Genomic DNA, 17,543 nt, shown 5'->3' on the forward strand with positions numbered 1-17,543 from the left:
ACCTGAGATGGCAATGTGAAGTTACATTTGACCTTGACCAACTGAGGTTAACATCTAAAGCAGGTGCATCTGCCACGAATGCATCGAGTGCGTTGTTTTGCTGATCATATGCTGTGATATGCCATGGTATGAAAATATTCAACTTCCTTGTTTAGACTTTAGTGTATTTAAAAATTGCAGTGCTGTAATTTAGACAATGTAGTGTTTTGTTTTTATTGCATTGATAGATAGTTGGTTGTTGGTGCAAGAAAAAATGCAGGATAGATTCTCAGGTTTAAATCAATAATAATTTGCATGTTCAACTTATTGTAAGCTTACATTTTACAGTTTGCAGTAGACGTTCGCTTTTCGTATCTCTTTCCTTGTTGGAAAGGTATAACGTTGAGGAGATAGGAACATGTACCGTCATCCGGGACCTACTCTGCCATGTTTGGCTGAGTAACGGTACATGAACACGGTCTTTTGTGCCTATGTAAATTAGTCATTGTGTAAAGCTGTGTTTATACCCATGGGTTGCTCATCATCAGACTGAATCCTTGTCGTTAACTGCACAAGTTATGTGTGCAATTCTAGAGAACGTTGACCGACAGAGTGTGTCAATAATAGCCTACGTGTCGCTGAAAAACAGCGAATCATGCGCATGCTCAGCAGGCAAATATGACGGCGATTTAGTACACTGATCATGCGTGCGATTCAGGTTTCTGCAAAAGCGATAAAGTATAAATGCATCTTTAGAAATGACCGGCGATTGTGTGTTCTCAAGTGGGTTTTATCATGTTAATTAGTGACCTGACACACATTTGTATTGGTTCGATCAAGCATTGATTTTTTGTACTGGATCGTTCAAGCATCTCCAACAAATTTTTCAATGTAAGTGCCTCTGGCCCTAGTGGAAGTAAAAAACGGATACTATGGCCAGAGTTCTAGGGCTAGTTTGCAGCAAATCATGTCATGGAATAGATTGGCACTAACTAATGGCAGTACCGGTAGGCCTACAGCCTACAGGGCTTGAAATAAGCAGGAGCAAGGGGCAAATTTACGAGGCCCTGCTATTATTTAAGGCAAAATGCCCCTGGTTCTGAAACAGAACTGGTCGCATGTTTTGATTTGATTGTTCGGTTTTGACAACCCTGGATAACCCAAGAAAGCCTCTATTGAAGCTTATTTCCATTGGGGTCCATTTGAACACCGGACGGGTTGGGAACAGTCAGGGGTTAACACCCTACTCTTTTCAAACTGGCTGCGAGATACATGTACAGGTATGACTCTCTGTACACGGGACCGACGGCTTAACGTCCCCTCCGAAGGATTTGAGTACTTTCATGATTCATTTACCCAATTCTAAATGAACCATGGGGAGCGGAAGTCTGAATTTAATCTACAGAAGGTGCCCATTAATTTCAGACTTTTTTTTTTTCCAAGTCAATATCCCAGCAAATCGCCACCTTGAATCGAACCGGGACCTCATGCACTAAAGGCAAGTACCCTAACCATTGCGCCACGCTCTCCCCTACCTACATGTTGTAAGTTGGGTATGCAAAAAGGGTGGAGGGATTACACTTTTCTGAAAATTGTGATACAAATTTGATTGGCTTTCCATAACCCCATATCCTACAGCAGTGGTTCATACCTCATTTTAAGCCTAATTTTATACTCTTTCAATCTACTGAAACATATAATTATACATTATTCAGTAAAAAAAATCACATCAGTTGAAATGAAAAATGCCAGGGGTGGAGGAGCAGGCGGATGTGGAGCAGGCGGATGCGGGAGTGTGCAATAGGGCCTTTGTGAAAATTCATATGTCAGCATGTCAAAACTACCGGTTACTTTTTCAAATCTAGTGAGGGTATGATGTATTGACAGTTTTGAATGTTGAATTTGTACAACTAAAACAATTACTGACTACTTAAGGTGGTACTACACCCCCTGATAAATTTTGTGACTAATTTTGCATTTTCTCAAAAAGTAACTACATTTTGTGTAAACACTGGTAACAAAAGTTATGTATATTATTGGGGCAAGGAATCCAATATACACAGAAATTTTAGTGATTCAAGACAAGGGGTTCATTATGTTAAGAACTTAGGTACATATGTATTCTAGCGGTACCTCTTTTCTTATCATAAATAAAGTAACGCTTGTCTTGAGTCACTGAAATTCCAGTGTACATGTAGTAACTTGATTCCTTACCCCTATAATATACATATAACTTTTGTTACCAATGTGTTATTATTTTTTGAGAAAAATGCAAAAATAGTCACAAATTTATCAAGGGGTGTAGTACCACCTTAAAGGGTTATATGTTCCATTTTTGTCATTTTTAATGAAATCCTGGTTGAATTTCAGTATTTTTAGCAACATGCTAATGTACATTTCTTTTCTTGATATTCATTTCCTCAATAATAGAATAACTGTCTTGCTAATTACTAGTAAAAAGGTCATTGACCTTCACAATGTAATTAACATACGTACAATTATTTTAAATAGTTCACTTGAAGCATTAATGTATTGAGAACATATCCTCCAAATCTGATGACATTCTTGCATAAAATAAAAAATTTACAGTCATTTTTGTAATTGAGGTCCGATTTGAGAAAACGCATTTGAAAATTGAGATTTACATAGACGCCTGTGTATTAATTAATTAGTAATTAAGCGTTATCTAAAAAATTAAGCATGTGATAAGGCTAAAAATAGTGTTAATTATTAGAGGTTGTCAACATGTACAACATATTAAAAAATACATTTTTTGTCATTTTTAACCATGTAATGGAAATTGTACCCAACTTATGACATGCGACCAACTGTGTGAATTTGTAGCTGATGTAGACCAGGGGCACCTGCTTGTTTGACCCCTTTCAGGGGCGTTAAAGCCTTAATATATATACGATCTTTTTAAATTTTTAGATTTTTCTTTTTTTCTTCTAAAATGATAATATGCAATCATTATGAAAGTTCCCAATACATTTGGACGCCTTGAAAAACATTGGGAATTTGCAAAGAAACAACATCATAAACTTCATCACTCGAAACATCTCGCACTATTTGGATTAGGACAGCGAGTGCGGCCTCAGAGTTAGTCTCCTACGCGGCCAGTTTGGTTACGCTCCCTCCACATGTGGCGGGAGCGTAACCAAGCTAGTTTTGTACGAGACTACGGTCTGCGACCGTGGCCGACATAACGTCATAATCTAAAAAATTCTGACTTTATGTCGGACCAACAGAAAATCGTCCCGTTTTGCTACAAATAGGACGAATTTGACAGTTTGCTCATAGATTTAAGTTAGAACATGTGTAAGTATTACAAATATGCCAAAAAATCGGTTTTGAAAAAAATAAAGGTAAATTCTGAAAAAAGATCGTACATTATGACTTTAACTTACCAAACCGGAACCAGAACCAATATTTACACAAAAACATTGCTCCTGGATCTGAAATCCTTATTTCAAGCCCTGTACCGGTACCATGATCTTGTACTACATGTATGATAGTTCTGGAGGACAGTAAATGTAATTAACTCATATACTGAGGTCCATCTATGTCATTATGTTTATGTCATAAAAGATTGAAGTCTTGCTTGCAGTTAGTGCTGTACTATTACGCTGCCTTTCGTATTCGCCGAGGAGGACAATTTCGACCTCCTCGTTTGTTTACAAACAGAGAGGTAGACAAAGGGCCTGTCAAAACTGTTCCGCTTGTCCAAATACTCGAGTATCAAAAGGATGGTCCACAATAGAATGATTCACGCAACATGAATAAGGGGATAAAAAAACTGTGAAGTAGGACCATATGCTTCTTTTGTCCAATTTGGCATCAAGATTTGAATGGAAACAGTTCAGACCCAGAACACGATCATGTCAGAAATTAATATTTTGTTCTGGGTCTGATTATTCGGACTAGCTTGCAGTATGCCTGGTCAAGCACCCTCTCAGACCCGAATGTAGTAAGGGTGCTTGGTATATTCACCATCTGGGGATGGCCAGCATCCTGGCCCGCAAATTTAAGCTTTATGAGAAGCCTATTTTAGTTGCAAAATGAGAACATAGAGTGACTTATCTTTAACCCACATTCTCAATCTCTCATGCCAGAGGTTAAAATAAAACCGATTCCTAACTAATTATCAAAAGATGGTAAATTTAATTTCTTGAAACGTGAAGGCGAAACGATATGTGTACAAGTAGTCGAATAATCAGACCCAGAACAAAATATTAATTTCTGACATGATCAGTTGTACTGGGTCTGAACTGTTTCCATATGAAATCTTGATGGCAAATTGGACAATAGAAGCACATGGTTCTACGTGACAGCTTTTTAATCCCTATTCAGGTTACGTGAATCACGCTATTGTGGACCATCCTTCTGATACTTGAGTGTTTGGACACGCTGAACGGTTTTTGTCTACCTCTCTGTTTGTAAACAAACCAGGAGGTCGAAATCGTCCTCCTCGCCGAATACGAAAGTCAGCGTAATAGTGCGGCACTAGTGTACAAGTAACAATAATAAATAAACACAAATCCTGACCGGCACACAACCCAAAAAGCAAGAGTATGTGTGCCAGCATGGGATTTGAATCCCCAACCTTCCAATCTCTAGATGAACGCCTTATCCATAGGGCTACCAGCTCCCACTGATTTACCTGGGTTTAATGTAAGCAGTCAAGATAAACAGAAACAAATATTACGCAAGTACACAAGTGAAGGAAATCATTACAGTATTTTTTTTTACTTTTGTTCACATCTTATTTTATTGTAATGTCTTGTTTTGTCCTGTTTGGGTAAATTTTGTACTGTTTGCTGGCAACCTGCACCCCACGAGCTTGCTCCGCGTGTGTTGCCCCACAACTTTTTTCAGGTTTTTCGTCGATGTCCCTCTTAATCTTGTCTCAGGCCCACTTTTGTCCTGTCTCTTGCCTTTCAATAGGTTGCTTGTTTTACCGTGATCGCATTTGACTGTCATCAGTGGGCTTGTGATTGGATACACTACATGTACTTAGTTTTGTATGTAATTGGTTTTCTAATTCTGGCATTTGTCATTAGGGGCTGTGCAATAATTATGAGCCCGGGGGGGGGGGGGTAAAATTTCCAAACGGCTTGCCAAAATCGCTTGCCCTCTCGCCCACCAAAAATTGCTTGCCCTCCCCCCCCCCCTTGAACATGCCAAATTTTTTGGATCCCAAATTGCAAACCTTAAATGGTCTAGATGTATGTTGCGAGCGCAGCGATCTGGAAAATTTGCATATTTAACCCTATTCTATTACCCCCTATCAAAGCACGAAATGGCTTAATATGCATGTAAAAATATTATTTACACAAATAAAGTCTTATGGAACAGTTTTGATAATTTATCGCTTCTCTATCCACAAAACACCTTTTTTCCTAATATAACAACCATTAACACATCATAAAGTGGTTTAAAATGTTGGAAACCTGCATATTTTAACCATTTTTAGGCCAAATTTTGCCCTAAAATTAGCCCAAAAATGCCCATAAACTTTTAAAATATAGTCCAAAGTAACTTGGATTTCTTTTTATTATATGTGACACGATCTGGTCCATGGGGCCAAAGTGCAAATTTGAAACTGAGATAAAGGTCAAAATATGGAGTAAAAAAACAATGAAATACATAAGAAAATGACATCAAAAAACTTCATAACTTTAGAACCAAGTATGCTAGACCTTTCGTGTTTTCAGTAAATGATAGCCTATTGTATGTATATTGTATGTATATTGTAATAATTACAGTAACTCAATTTTCAAAAATGCCTCCTTTGGCCCCCATGGACCAGATCGTGTCACATATGTAGAAACACGGCAGTGTATTTAAAACTGCATAAAAATGCCACATTGATGTACTCATACACTTCAAAAATGTAAATCAAAATAATTTTTTCATCATATTTGGCTATGAGCTCATTAATTATTCATGAGCTAATTTGCATAAAACTTACATAATTAAATATTAATCTTGTTTTTCTTAAAGCTTAAAGTCCAAGCTTGTCAATGGTATGCCACTTATTGGTTTTTACCCAACCAATAACACTGCAACACAGTTGTTAATATGATACCTCCACACCACTCAAATACCACTTTTGTGGGGGTAATAGAATAGGGTTTCAAAGCGTTTCCGTACTGTTTTCCTATGCCTTTTTAGAGCGTTTTGTTAAAAAGGCGCCCCAAAAATGCGTGTCAAAATTAAGCTTGCCCCCCCCCCTTGGCTTGCCAAAAATTGCTTGCCCCCCCTTTCGGCTCGCAAAAAATGTCAATTTTGCCCTCCCCCAGGGCTCATAATTATTGCACAGCCCCTTAAATCATGTATTATTGAAGCTGTGAAATAAATGTTTCTTGAATTAAATTACCAATGCTTCATCATTTTCCCAGCATAATACAAGTGAGGAAACTAAATATAATTAATAAGAATAAGAAGGCAAGAACAGTTTACCAAGCCAAAGTGTTACAATTAATTAAACAAGACAACAAATAAACACAAATTCTGACCAGCACACAACCCAACTTAAAAAAAAAAGCATGGGAATGTGCCGGCATGAGATTCGAACCCATGACCTTCCGATCTCTAGTGGGAACAGTTTACCAACCCAGAGTGTTACAACAAATAAACACAAATTCCGACCGGCACATAACCCAACTTGAAAAAAAACCACTTTTTAGGATGTGTTTATTTGCACCTCTTTTTGTGTGTGTTTTTAACATTTTGTGTACTTTTTATGCAGGACTTGCTGGAACTGTAAAGACTAGACAGTTGACCATTCTACACTTTGGGATACACCCAGTTGGATTTTATAACCAAGATGGCTAGACTTTGTGGGCGATGTAGTCGTATGCGAATCATAATACCAGTTGGCATCATATTTGCATGTCTAGGGTTTTACTATGTGCACAATAATCGGGCTGCAAATAACCCAGAGGTTCATGGTGATATCAGAAATCATGATAACATAAAAAGGATAGAGAAGCAGAAAAGCAAAGATGACTTAATGGACCTGTTAGATTTGAAAAGCAAAGAAGTGAAAGTAAATGCCCAGCAGAGGGATGCTCAGGTGAAACAGGATGATGTAAGAAGAACCTTGGATAAAAGGACAAATCAAAAAATACCATCTAAACAGAGGGCCCCATCTGACCGCCTGAAAATCGCAGATATTAGCCCAAAACAGAAGAAACCGCAATCAAATTCTAGGCCGAAAACAGGAGAGAAATTACCAGATGCTAAACCCAATCTAAATTCTAAACTCAAAAGTTACTCTAAAAAAGCCCCACAAGCCAATTCACGTGCAGGAGGTGGCAAACAAGAGCAGTACACTGCACTTAATACAGCTCAGCGAAGAGCGAATTTCTATGAAAGTAACAATAAGAAAGATCCAGAACTTGCTTGCACAATGCCAGAGTTGAAGCCATTTGATGATTCTATTAGACACCTGCTTGAGGTACCAGATAAACTTCAGTGCAATGGCTCAATGTTGACAACTTTAATAGGAGACCGGTATTATATTGATCAGACAGTGTCAAAAGGTACAAAATACAGTGCATGTTTTGTTTCTAAGTTGGAGCGCTATGATGATGACATCACCAGAATAACAGATCCAAAAAAAGTTAACCTAGTAAAGCAAGGCACACAGCTAAATTATAAAGTCAAGTCAGATTTTACCATTTTTGGCTGTCAAAAAGGTCCTCGACAAAATGAAGTGGATATGATCCGTGAGAGTGACCCAACTATGCATGTTGACCTGCATGCACATATTGTAGAAAGACCTGATGTGATAGAGGACAGGTTACATCGTAAGCAGCAGAAGAGAGGTATGGAGGGTTTGGGTGTCAATGTCATAATGCTTGGCATAGATTCCACATCCAGGATGAATTTCTTGCGGCAGATGCCAAAATCTTACAAAGCTTTGTACAAATTGGGAGCTGTGACTCTGACAGGATATAACATTGTTGGCGATGCTACAACTGGAGCGCTCATACCTATGCTGACTGGTAGGCATGAATCAGAGCTGCCGGATGTAAGACGAGATGCACCTAAGGGTGCCTATCTCGATTCTTACAACTTTATTTGGAATATGTATTCCGCCAATGGATATGTAACAATGTTTGCTGAAGATCAACCCAAGATTTCAGCTTTTAACCTGCGTCTGAATGGTTTCGATCACCAACCAACAGATCATTATATGAGGACTTTCTGGCAAGAAGCAAATGTCCGTGGCTTGTGCCTTGGTCCAAAACCAGTACATAAAATCATGCTTGACTATACAACAGAATTCATGACATCTTATCCGACTTTCCCCAAGTTTGGTCTGACTTTTTTCACAGGACTAACTCATTCAAACATAAATAAAATTCAACTTATGGATGATGATTTAGCAAACTTCCTAGAAACATCACAAAAAAATGGATTGCTCAATAATACAGTGTTCATTTTGTTTAGTGATCACGGATCGCGCTACACCAAGATTCGCACCACAATGCAAGGTAAACTGGAAGAACGCTTGCCATATATGTCTATTATCCTACCAAAATGGTTAAAAAATACCAAACCGAAGATGCATGCAAACTTGATGAAAAATCATGACAGACTGACTACGCCATTTGATATATTTGAGACCCTCCAGTCAGTTATACATCACTCCACAACACTGAAGAAAACGTCAAGACAAAGAGGGATCAGCCTATTCAATGAAGTGCCAAAGCAAAGAACTTGCAACGATGCAGATGTGGATCTGCATTGGTGTGCTTGCCTTCAGTGGAAACCTGTGAAATTTACCAATGTGAGTAGTACTTCCTCAGAACTTGATTAAACTTGTCACATCACAACAATGAAATAGTATGTATTAATAGACTTTTTAATCCCTGTCAAATTATGTGAAATGATTGCTGATTTGTTTTTGCAATAATGTAGGCCTATATTATCACTATTTTTTATCAGGGATCAATCAATCAATCAATCAATTTAATCAATCAATCAATTTATATAGATCTATTTTTCCATCATTAAAAACAAGCAAATACTAAATTTGATATGATATTATTTATCTCATGATAAAGGAAAACCACATTGTGCACACAATACACATGTTGACATTATTTATACTGTACAATATTTGGAAACATGCTGGATTTACTGTAATTGGCCCTGGCCTAGATTGCTAACTGCCCTTTTGTTGTCATAAAGCTTGTGTACCCTTTATGCAGTTTGGTAATTAAACGGACATTCAGAGTTTTGAGATGAACAAGTTTTCCACAAAGTTTGTTTTATGGAGACCATACATCACATTTTAAAAGTTTAGAGCAAGGAGAAATGATTTTGGCATGTCGCATGGGTCATGTTGTCATTTAGTGCTGGATTTGTACACCTTAAATATTGAAGTTGTTGTAACCATTGTATTATAATTAACTGTTTTTTTAGAAAATACTATCAAGCATCAGAAAAAGTGTTAACATATCCCGAACCTATCACAGACCATCAACATACAGGGTACAAGCTGATAAAAGCATTGACATCAGATGATTTTAACAACATATGTGTCAAAATAAACATGTTGTACGTTTTTTTTTTGCAACTTTTATTTGGTAAAATTATTATACCTGTGTATACCACATTAAATTTCAGCCAACAAAATCTGTGAATATGCTTTTTTTCAATAAACATTTGAATACAATGTTATGTAATTTATTTACTGATTTGATTTTGCAGATGACAGGTTTGGCTAAGAGTCTGATAGGTTCCATCAATGCATTAATAATATTTTTAAGTATTATCAACAGTGCCCAAGAGAATGACAAGAAATCGGACATCCACGTATGGAAATATGTCGACGACCTGACCATAGGTGAAAGCAGGGGCCATGGGAAACCTAGTAAGATCCAGAAAAGCCTGGACTCGTTGCACCAATGGACTGTTGATAATCAGATGATGCTCAATCCTACAAAATGTCAGGTCATGCAAGTCCATTTTGGTAGAAAACCTGCTCCCAACGTGGAAGTCCGTATTTCTAGTCAGAATCTTGTGGTTGTTGATAAGGTCAAACTACTTGGAGTTATCATTGATAAGGATTTGAAGTGGGAGGGTCAGGTAAATACAATGTACACTAAGGCCAACAGAAAGCTGTTCATGCTCAGAAAACTGAAAGGAGCCGGGCTTGACAAAGAAGATCTCCTTACCGTTTACAAAGGTTATGTCCGCCCATGTCTAGAGTATGCTGCACCACTCTGGAGTGCTGGCCTCACTCAGCAGCAGGTGAACCACCTTGAGAAGATTCAGAAGCGTGTATGCCGTTGCATCCTTTCATCAGATTATACAACCTACTCTGATGCATTGGAAGTCCTCAACCTTCAATCTCTTGTGGACCGCAGAATTCATATCTGCAAGGAATTTGCTATCAAAGCTAGCAGCTCTGAAAGATTCTCAAGGTGGTTCCCCTGCTCTAAGTTCAGATCAAGTATGCAACTCCGAAACAAGCAAAATTCAAACCATACCGATTCAAAACTGACCGATTCAAGAACAGCCCACTGCCCTATCTTACCAGTCTTTTAAATGAACTACCCTCCTATACTTCCTAAATTACTTATTTTTGTTGTGCTAGCTGCATTATTTTCATCCGTGTCCTTTAACTTTTATTAAAGTGCAGTTTAATAGCTTGTATATTCTCAGTAAAAACCTTTCACCAAAACAGTGTGCAATATTCATGTATCATTATAAAATTCAATCAATATGAAAGTTTTTTTTGTGCAATAATTGAGCTCCCTACCAGTGCACTACTCTTACCTCTTTGACTTTTTATGAATTTGATTTAAATTGTGTTTTTATAATTCCTTTTTCTTTTAAATATGTTTTTTGATGTAGTAATATATTACTTTGAAATTGTACATAGATATATATTTTTATGTTGTATTAATTAATGTGTTAATTTTGATGTTTATAAATTGTAAATTGTGTCGCAATTCAGTGTTTTAATACTGCTATGACATTTAATAAAATATACCTGAAATATACCTGAAATAAAATTAACTAAGCCACATAGACAGCAATGTGTAGATCTGAGCTTGCTACGGATTGTCAAGATAGACAGACTAGAACCAACTGATGAGGTGAGTAACAAACAGTGGCATTGCTATGATTTTTATCAGGATGTTAGTGCATGTTGAAGAGCTGGGGTATGACCTCAAACCTGACAAGCAATATTGCAGCCTTGCACGATTTTAATAATTTCTGGACATAATAAACAGGGCCCAAATGGTCAATTTCTGTCAGGGGGAAGTTTCTCCCTCCCCCAAATTATAACAAATGGTTTTCTGCTCATATATAGCATGGTAAGGACTTCTTCTCAATGTTTTGTCACTATTTTTTCTGCAACAGAGAAACTCGGCAGCAAAATTGCTCAATTCTGCATTTTATCTCAAATAATTGTGAAATAAAGGTCAATATTATTAAAGTTTAAATCTCAGATCTTAATGCTTTATTATGATTTCATCAAGAATTTAATTAGCCAAATTACATTTATAAAAGTGTAGTAAAGTAAGGTCTCTTAAAGTCATATAGGCGGAAATAAACCAGGGTGGATGGGGGAGCGAGGCTATTTATGTGTTATATAAATGCCTCAGGTACTTCTGAACTAAGGGTCTTTTGAGGAAAGGCTACATTGTAAAGATTGGGTCATTTGGTGACAGATTCTTAAAAAATGGTCTTTCATGGGCAGATGCTAAGCACTGGTCTTCTGGTTGCACTTCGTGAGCTTAACTGAGTCAAAATCACCAGCAGATTGGTCTAAATTGATATCCCTATGAAGTGTTATCTTGTATTGTAAATAGCTAGACCTGTTCTTCAGGAAGGTGAAATCATAGGGATATAGGTTTTACTAACAGGTGGTGTCATTGGGGTAACAAATTATAAAGAAATGGGATCTTTTCCAGAACTTGTAAAATGCTCAAATGTTCACAGTGACTCCAAAATTTATTTCATACAGCACTTCACATATATGGTATTATATTTATGAGGGGCTATTTACATGTACAGTCCTATCTCTCTTCCAGACCTCTTTTAAACGGATTTCTATGTTAGCTGTCTGTGCCATTTTCATAACAAAACCATGTTTTAATGTACAGGGGAAAGAAGAATTACGCATCGCACACTAGCACATTTAAACATGAATTTACAAATGGAAACATAACATGCATAGGCAGATATACCAGAGTAAAAACTCCAGATATACCTGCCTGTGCGGGTACTTGAACCCCAGACCTCTCGCTTATCGGTTGAGCGCTCTACCACTGATCTACACAGACTGTCCCTGATAAACAGGATTCAAGTCTGGTACTTATGGATATGAGCAGTCAAGGGTAAACAATACAAACAACGCATTACATACCAGTGTACGAGATCAATTAATGATGCTTAACCGCCAGCCTAATATAATCATACAAACAGAGGAAGAGGCTTACGCATCATACACTGGAACATGGAAACATTCAAACATTACAAACTAGCGCACGAGATCAAATTAATGATGCTTAATCGTTATTCTTAATATATCAATATACAGGGAAAGAAGAATTACGCATCGCACACTAGCACATTTAAACATGAATTTACAAATTCCAGATATACCTGCCTGTGCGGGGACTTGAACCCCAGACATGTTTTAATGCTTTAACACCTTAAGGTTGGCATCAACCCTGGAAGTTTTGGGCCTCATTTATTTCTATTTACACTTTTTTTTTTCTTTTTGTTATTTTATTTCCTGTCATTTCAGCTGATGAAATTTTTAGGTACTAAAGACAAAGACCAGAGAGAACCAGACTTTCATCATGAACACACAGTGGATGTACACTCAATTCCTCTGTACTTCCAGATAACAGTGGAGGCTATGCCAGGCAGAGCACTTTTTGAAGGTAAGTGATGGTGATGATGATGATGTCAAGGAACAAAACAGGGTAACAATGACGACAGGGAAACTGTGGTGATGGCTATGGTACAATGGTACATGTAGCTGTGGTGTTCATTTGATATGAATGATGATACCCTTAAATTTAGCTTCATATTTAGAGAGACAAAGATGTATATGAAATGATCACCCCTCGATCAGGGGTGTCTATTCTTCCAGAACACCTAAATTATTCTCGCACACTACCGTGCTGTGGCACGTCCTTCCCCAGATCTTCCCAACCAGAATCCCACAAAAATGGACCAAGGAGAGAAAAATATTATGCTGGTTGCTGTGTACATGTACCACACTTTTCCTTATTGTTTCTTGTTCCCTGATAATGATTGTAGGCGAGTATTTGTCAGACCTGCAAACTTTTCTTTTTGTGAGTAAGTTGTTTTTGTCTTCCTTACAAACCTCAAATTCTTCCCTAGATGGTACAGTCTGACCCATTGCATCTATATCAGAAGGACATCTGTGTTTCTCATTATTATCTAATGCCAAATTTCTTTTTGTTCACTTCTTTCTCAGCTACTTTGAAAGTTCATCCTGGTCTATCAGACACCTTCATAACATCAGAGCTAGCATCTCCTATAAGCCGCATTAACCCGTATGGTTTCACATCATCCTGCGTTGAGAAGATTAACCCTAGCTTAGCTAAGTACTGTTTCTGTAAGCAATATTCAGGTATGCCTGTAGCCTTTATGGGAGCCAGTGAGAAAGAAGATAAAGTGATATCACACTCAGTGTGACATGCTCTATATCCAGGACAAGGGCATAGCCATGATCTAGCTGTTATATGGTAACAATATCATATACTGATGATACTGCACAGTTGCTCTCTCAGGCCATATTAACAATTTATTGTTTGTCGCAAGGCCCTTCAGAGATTTAAAAAGTTAATACTGAAGATCCTTTTTGGCCATGAACTAAAGTATGTCATTGTGTTGGTTTTTTCTGTGTGTTTCAAAAGAAATAGCAAGAAAATGATACAAAAATGAAATCTGACGTTTCAGCCAAGTATAGTGCTTATGAGTATATTGTGTGCAAGGGCTTTATGATTTAATATCACTTACCGTATTTTGTCAAATAAACGCCCCCGGGGCATTACATTTTCCCAAGTGGGGGGGGGGTGTTTATTCAAGGTCAATTTTAGAACGATAAAAAACGCTAAAATGACGAAATATGAACTAGAAACACTGACTTCTGGCTCACTTCTGGGTTTCCAATCCAGATTTTCGCCAATTATTGACGCTATTATCGACCATGTGGGAAACTTGGTAAGCTTACTACACAAGATGGCATGGAAATATCTGCATTTTTGAAACATCTTGGTTGAAAATAGTGGTGGGGGGCGTTTATTTGAGGGGGGGGGGCGACTATTTGACGAAATACGGTATAATAGATGCAATTTCTTACAAAAAAAGACAGATGTCATGTAATTTCTGATTTATCAAAGTGTACATTACTCTCTTTGTACAGATATTGATAAGGGCGTGTAAAAGAACCTAGTGGAAAAATAGCTCAATGCAGTGTTTATACCAAATGTGGTAATATGCCCTTGGTCTTGGACAGAATCATAAAACTAAAGTTTGTTTGGCTTATATAAGGTGGAATAATAAGACTCGTAACACTGTTTATTGATATAGAATGGCGTGCACGCTGTTGAGCACAGTGCTTACGCTAGGTTTGCACTGCGTATTGTGTGACTAGTGCACACTTATGTGAAGTTGGGACTTTATTGAGGCGCGCAGTAACAAAAGCCAAATAATTTCCGCCTTATATAAACCGAACAAACTTGAGTAGTATTTGACCTAATTAATTAGTGCCTCTACCCCAATAATCGCCCCTACACAACTGTCTAAATGCCCCCTTTTTAATGCACCTGTATTTGACTAAATTCTGTCAAATGTCCAAATAAAATTGCCATGTAAACCTTCCAAAAATCTGGAAAAGTGTTTTCTGTTGTTTGTTGTAAAATGTGCCTAATTCCTGCAACTTTAAATTGGTTTTGAACTGAAATCATTTCAAAATGCGGACCATTAGCGTACCTTTGGAGCTTTTATTCAGTAAATTCCAATCCAAAGTCAAGGACCCTATGGTTGATATTTCCAGCAGTTGTATTTTTGACGTTGTTCTGCTACCATTTACAAACAATTACAAATACTGAAAATGTGTTTTTAAGCTCAAAATCATGAATATAAAAGACAGCAAAGTAGTTAAAAATCAGGAAAGTGACAAAATGTACACAAACAAAAATAACCGCTCTCCAGTCCAGTTGGATGGTGTGATCCTTATTCCTTAATATCTAGTCGGCTACTGATCTCCCGTGATGTTAGACTAGTTTCTTGTCCTTAAGGTATATTGAAATGTTTGCATAGTTCTCCACAACAACCCTTTCCATGTGCAGAGTTATAGAATAGATCTATATATCATACCCAGTCTCCAGTTACGTCTCCACTTTTTACCCAAATTACATGTATATGTTGAGTCGGAATTATTTAGATTGAATAGTGTAAGAGTGGTTTGAGAAAACTTAGTTTTATGTTTTGCAAACATTTTTCTTTAATGATTTCAAACTATTAACTAAAATTGAGATTTTTGTTGTATATATTTAAATATCAAAAGCAGTACTATAAAATGTGACTTAAAGCCATAATATACAATATTAGTCACATTTTAATTTTGTTATTCTTCACCAACTAATATGAAACAGTATTATATAGTAACAACTGTCAGGAAGGTAAAATTTAAGTAAACCCACTTACTATCATGGCTTCTTCATTGTGGTTTATTGGACTTCTAATGTCTTAATAAGACCAGAAATCAAAATAAAATGTAAGTTGGGACACATGTAAACATTACAAATTGCCAAAATATCAAGTTTGAAAAAATAATTAACCAGATTCATTTAAAAAGATTGTACATTATGGCTTTAACACTCAAGATTTTACTACATGTACAACTCCTATATGACAGATTTGGTGCTGTTAATTGATATATTCTTATTATTTTATGAAACAAGATTTCATGATTTTGACAGTACAATGTATAAATGTGAAATGAATGAATTCATTTTTTTTTTTCATTTTCAACTTATGACTCTTTTTATGTACTTAGTATTAAACCTGTTACATGTATAGATGTAGGTAGGGTTCATAAAAGACATAAAGGTTCTTTTAAGGTCTTTCTAGAACCTCTTTGTCTGTGAGTGTATTTTAAGATTTGTACCAACCAGTAGTTAATAACAGTGCTTATGTGACATGATCTGCTCCAATCAGAGCAAAGTCAGCATGAAATTCAGACAGGTAAAAATGAGGAGTAAAAAAGTTCAAGACATAAGAATGTGGTCATATTCACAACTGAATAAATTAAGCAGCAGTCAAGTATGCTATTGACTAAAGGTGTTCATTGTCAGTAAGCTGAGGTACTGACTACTGAGCATGTTAGTACTATTAGTAATTAAGAAATTGTCAAATTTCCTCCTTTGGTCTGAGTGGATCAGACTGTGGTCAAATAAAAATGAATGAAGCTGTATGTATGAAAGTGAAACAAACAAATTGATGAAGCCCTATGAACTCTGTAAAACTTACGGTTGTAAGGGAGGGGAGTAAATTTAGAATGTAAATGTATTCTCCACCCTGGTTTGGGGAGGAAGGGAAATTGTTTTATATGGCTTCATCAATCATTTGGTTTGTTCCCATAACAGTGGTGTGCTTGGCAGGGGCAGGGGTTCATTGCTCCCCTGACAACTCAATGAAAAATTAAATATAAATATTCCTTGTTATTTGTAGTGTTTAAATACACACATTCGGTAAACACCTTGATTTGGGTATAAAATAGTGTAAAATTGCAAATTTGTGCATGCGTCTTGTGAAATTAACCCAATATGTATCAGCTATGAAACCGAAAATATTTGTGCACAGGTATCTCGGTACAATTGGGCTGAATTAAGGTAGACTGAGCATATTTTTGCCTCCCCCTGAAAAGTCCAAGCATGCCACTGTCCCATGTAGCAGGTGAAAAATAATTTGATCAAGTACTATGTTTATAAAAAAATAGAATTTCTACAAATTGCCAGTGGAAACAGATTTTAATCTGTAATTAAAATTACTACAAATGTACTGGCTGGCAGCTACATGTACAATCACTAGCAATGGAAGAGGGTTTAATAGGCAGTCCTAATTGTAAATAGCAATGTAAATACATGTAGAATCAATAACTACATTAATAGTTTTATATCGCGGTGCTTATAGAGTACAACTCACTTCTTGTAGATACTTTTAACAGATTTAAATTATTCATGATGGTGCTATGAATATTCAAATAGTACAGGTTCTTGCCAAGTGTTCTTTTGAAATAAGCTCACAACATAATCCAGCTTTGAAAAAGTATGTGATACATCGATGAAAAATTTTAGAAAATGTTTAATTTGATTTCATTTTATATTATTTGTAATGGTGCTATGAAATGTCTAATACAGGCTTTTGAGTGTACTGTAATGATTGCTTAAGTGTGCTATATATTTTTTTGTAATGCTAAAAATGTTTTTGCTTTGGACCTTGATATTACTTACAGTTCATAATAGGTGACAATATTGTGCTTTTCTGAT

The 17,543-nt window shown here is 36.7% G+C and overlaps 1 protein-coding gene across 1 annotated transcript; it reads left to right on the forward strand.

The window, feature by feature from the left end:
- The first annotated feature begins 7 nt into the window (after window positions 1-7).
- Window positions 8-13,999, forward strand: LOC140156066 (uncharacterized). Its single transcript, XM_072179183.1, has 6 exons — window positions 8-126; window positions 6,731-8,779; window positions 9,706-9,746; window positions 11,015-11,099; window positions 12,761-12,899; window positions 13,463-13,999. The coding sequence occupies exons 2-6, from the start codon at window positions 6,809-6,811 to the stop codon at window positions 13,681-13,683; spliced, it is 2,457 nt and encodes an 818-aa protein (XP_072035284.1). The 5' UTR covers window positions 8-126; window positions 6,731-6,808; the 3' UTR covers window positions 13,684-13,999.
- The last annotated feature ends 3,544 nt before the right edge of the window (window positions 14,000-17,543 follow it).

The sequence above is a fragment of the Amphiura filiformis genome, chromosome 6 (assembly GCF_039555335.1).
Source record: "Amphiura filiformis chromosome 6, Afil_fr2py, whole genome shotgun sequence".
NCBI lineage: Eukaryota > Metazoa > Echinodermata > Ophiuroidea > Amphilepidida > Amphiuridae > Amphiura > Amphiura filiformis.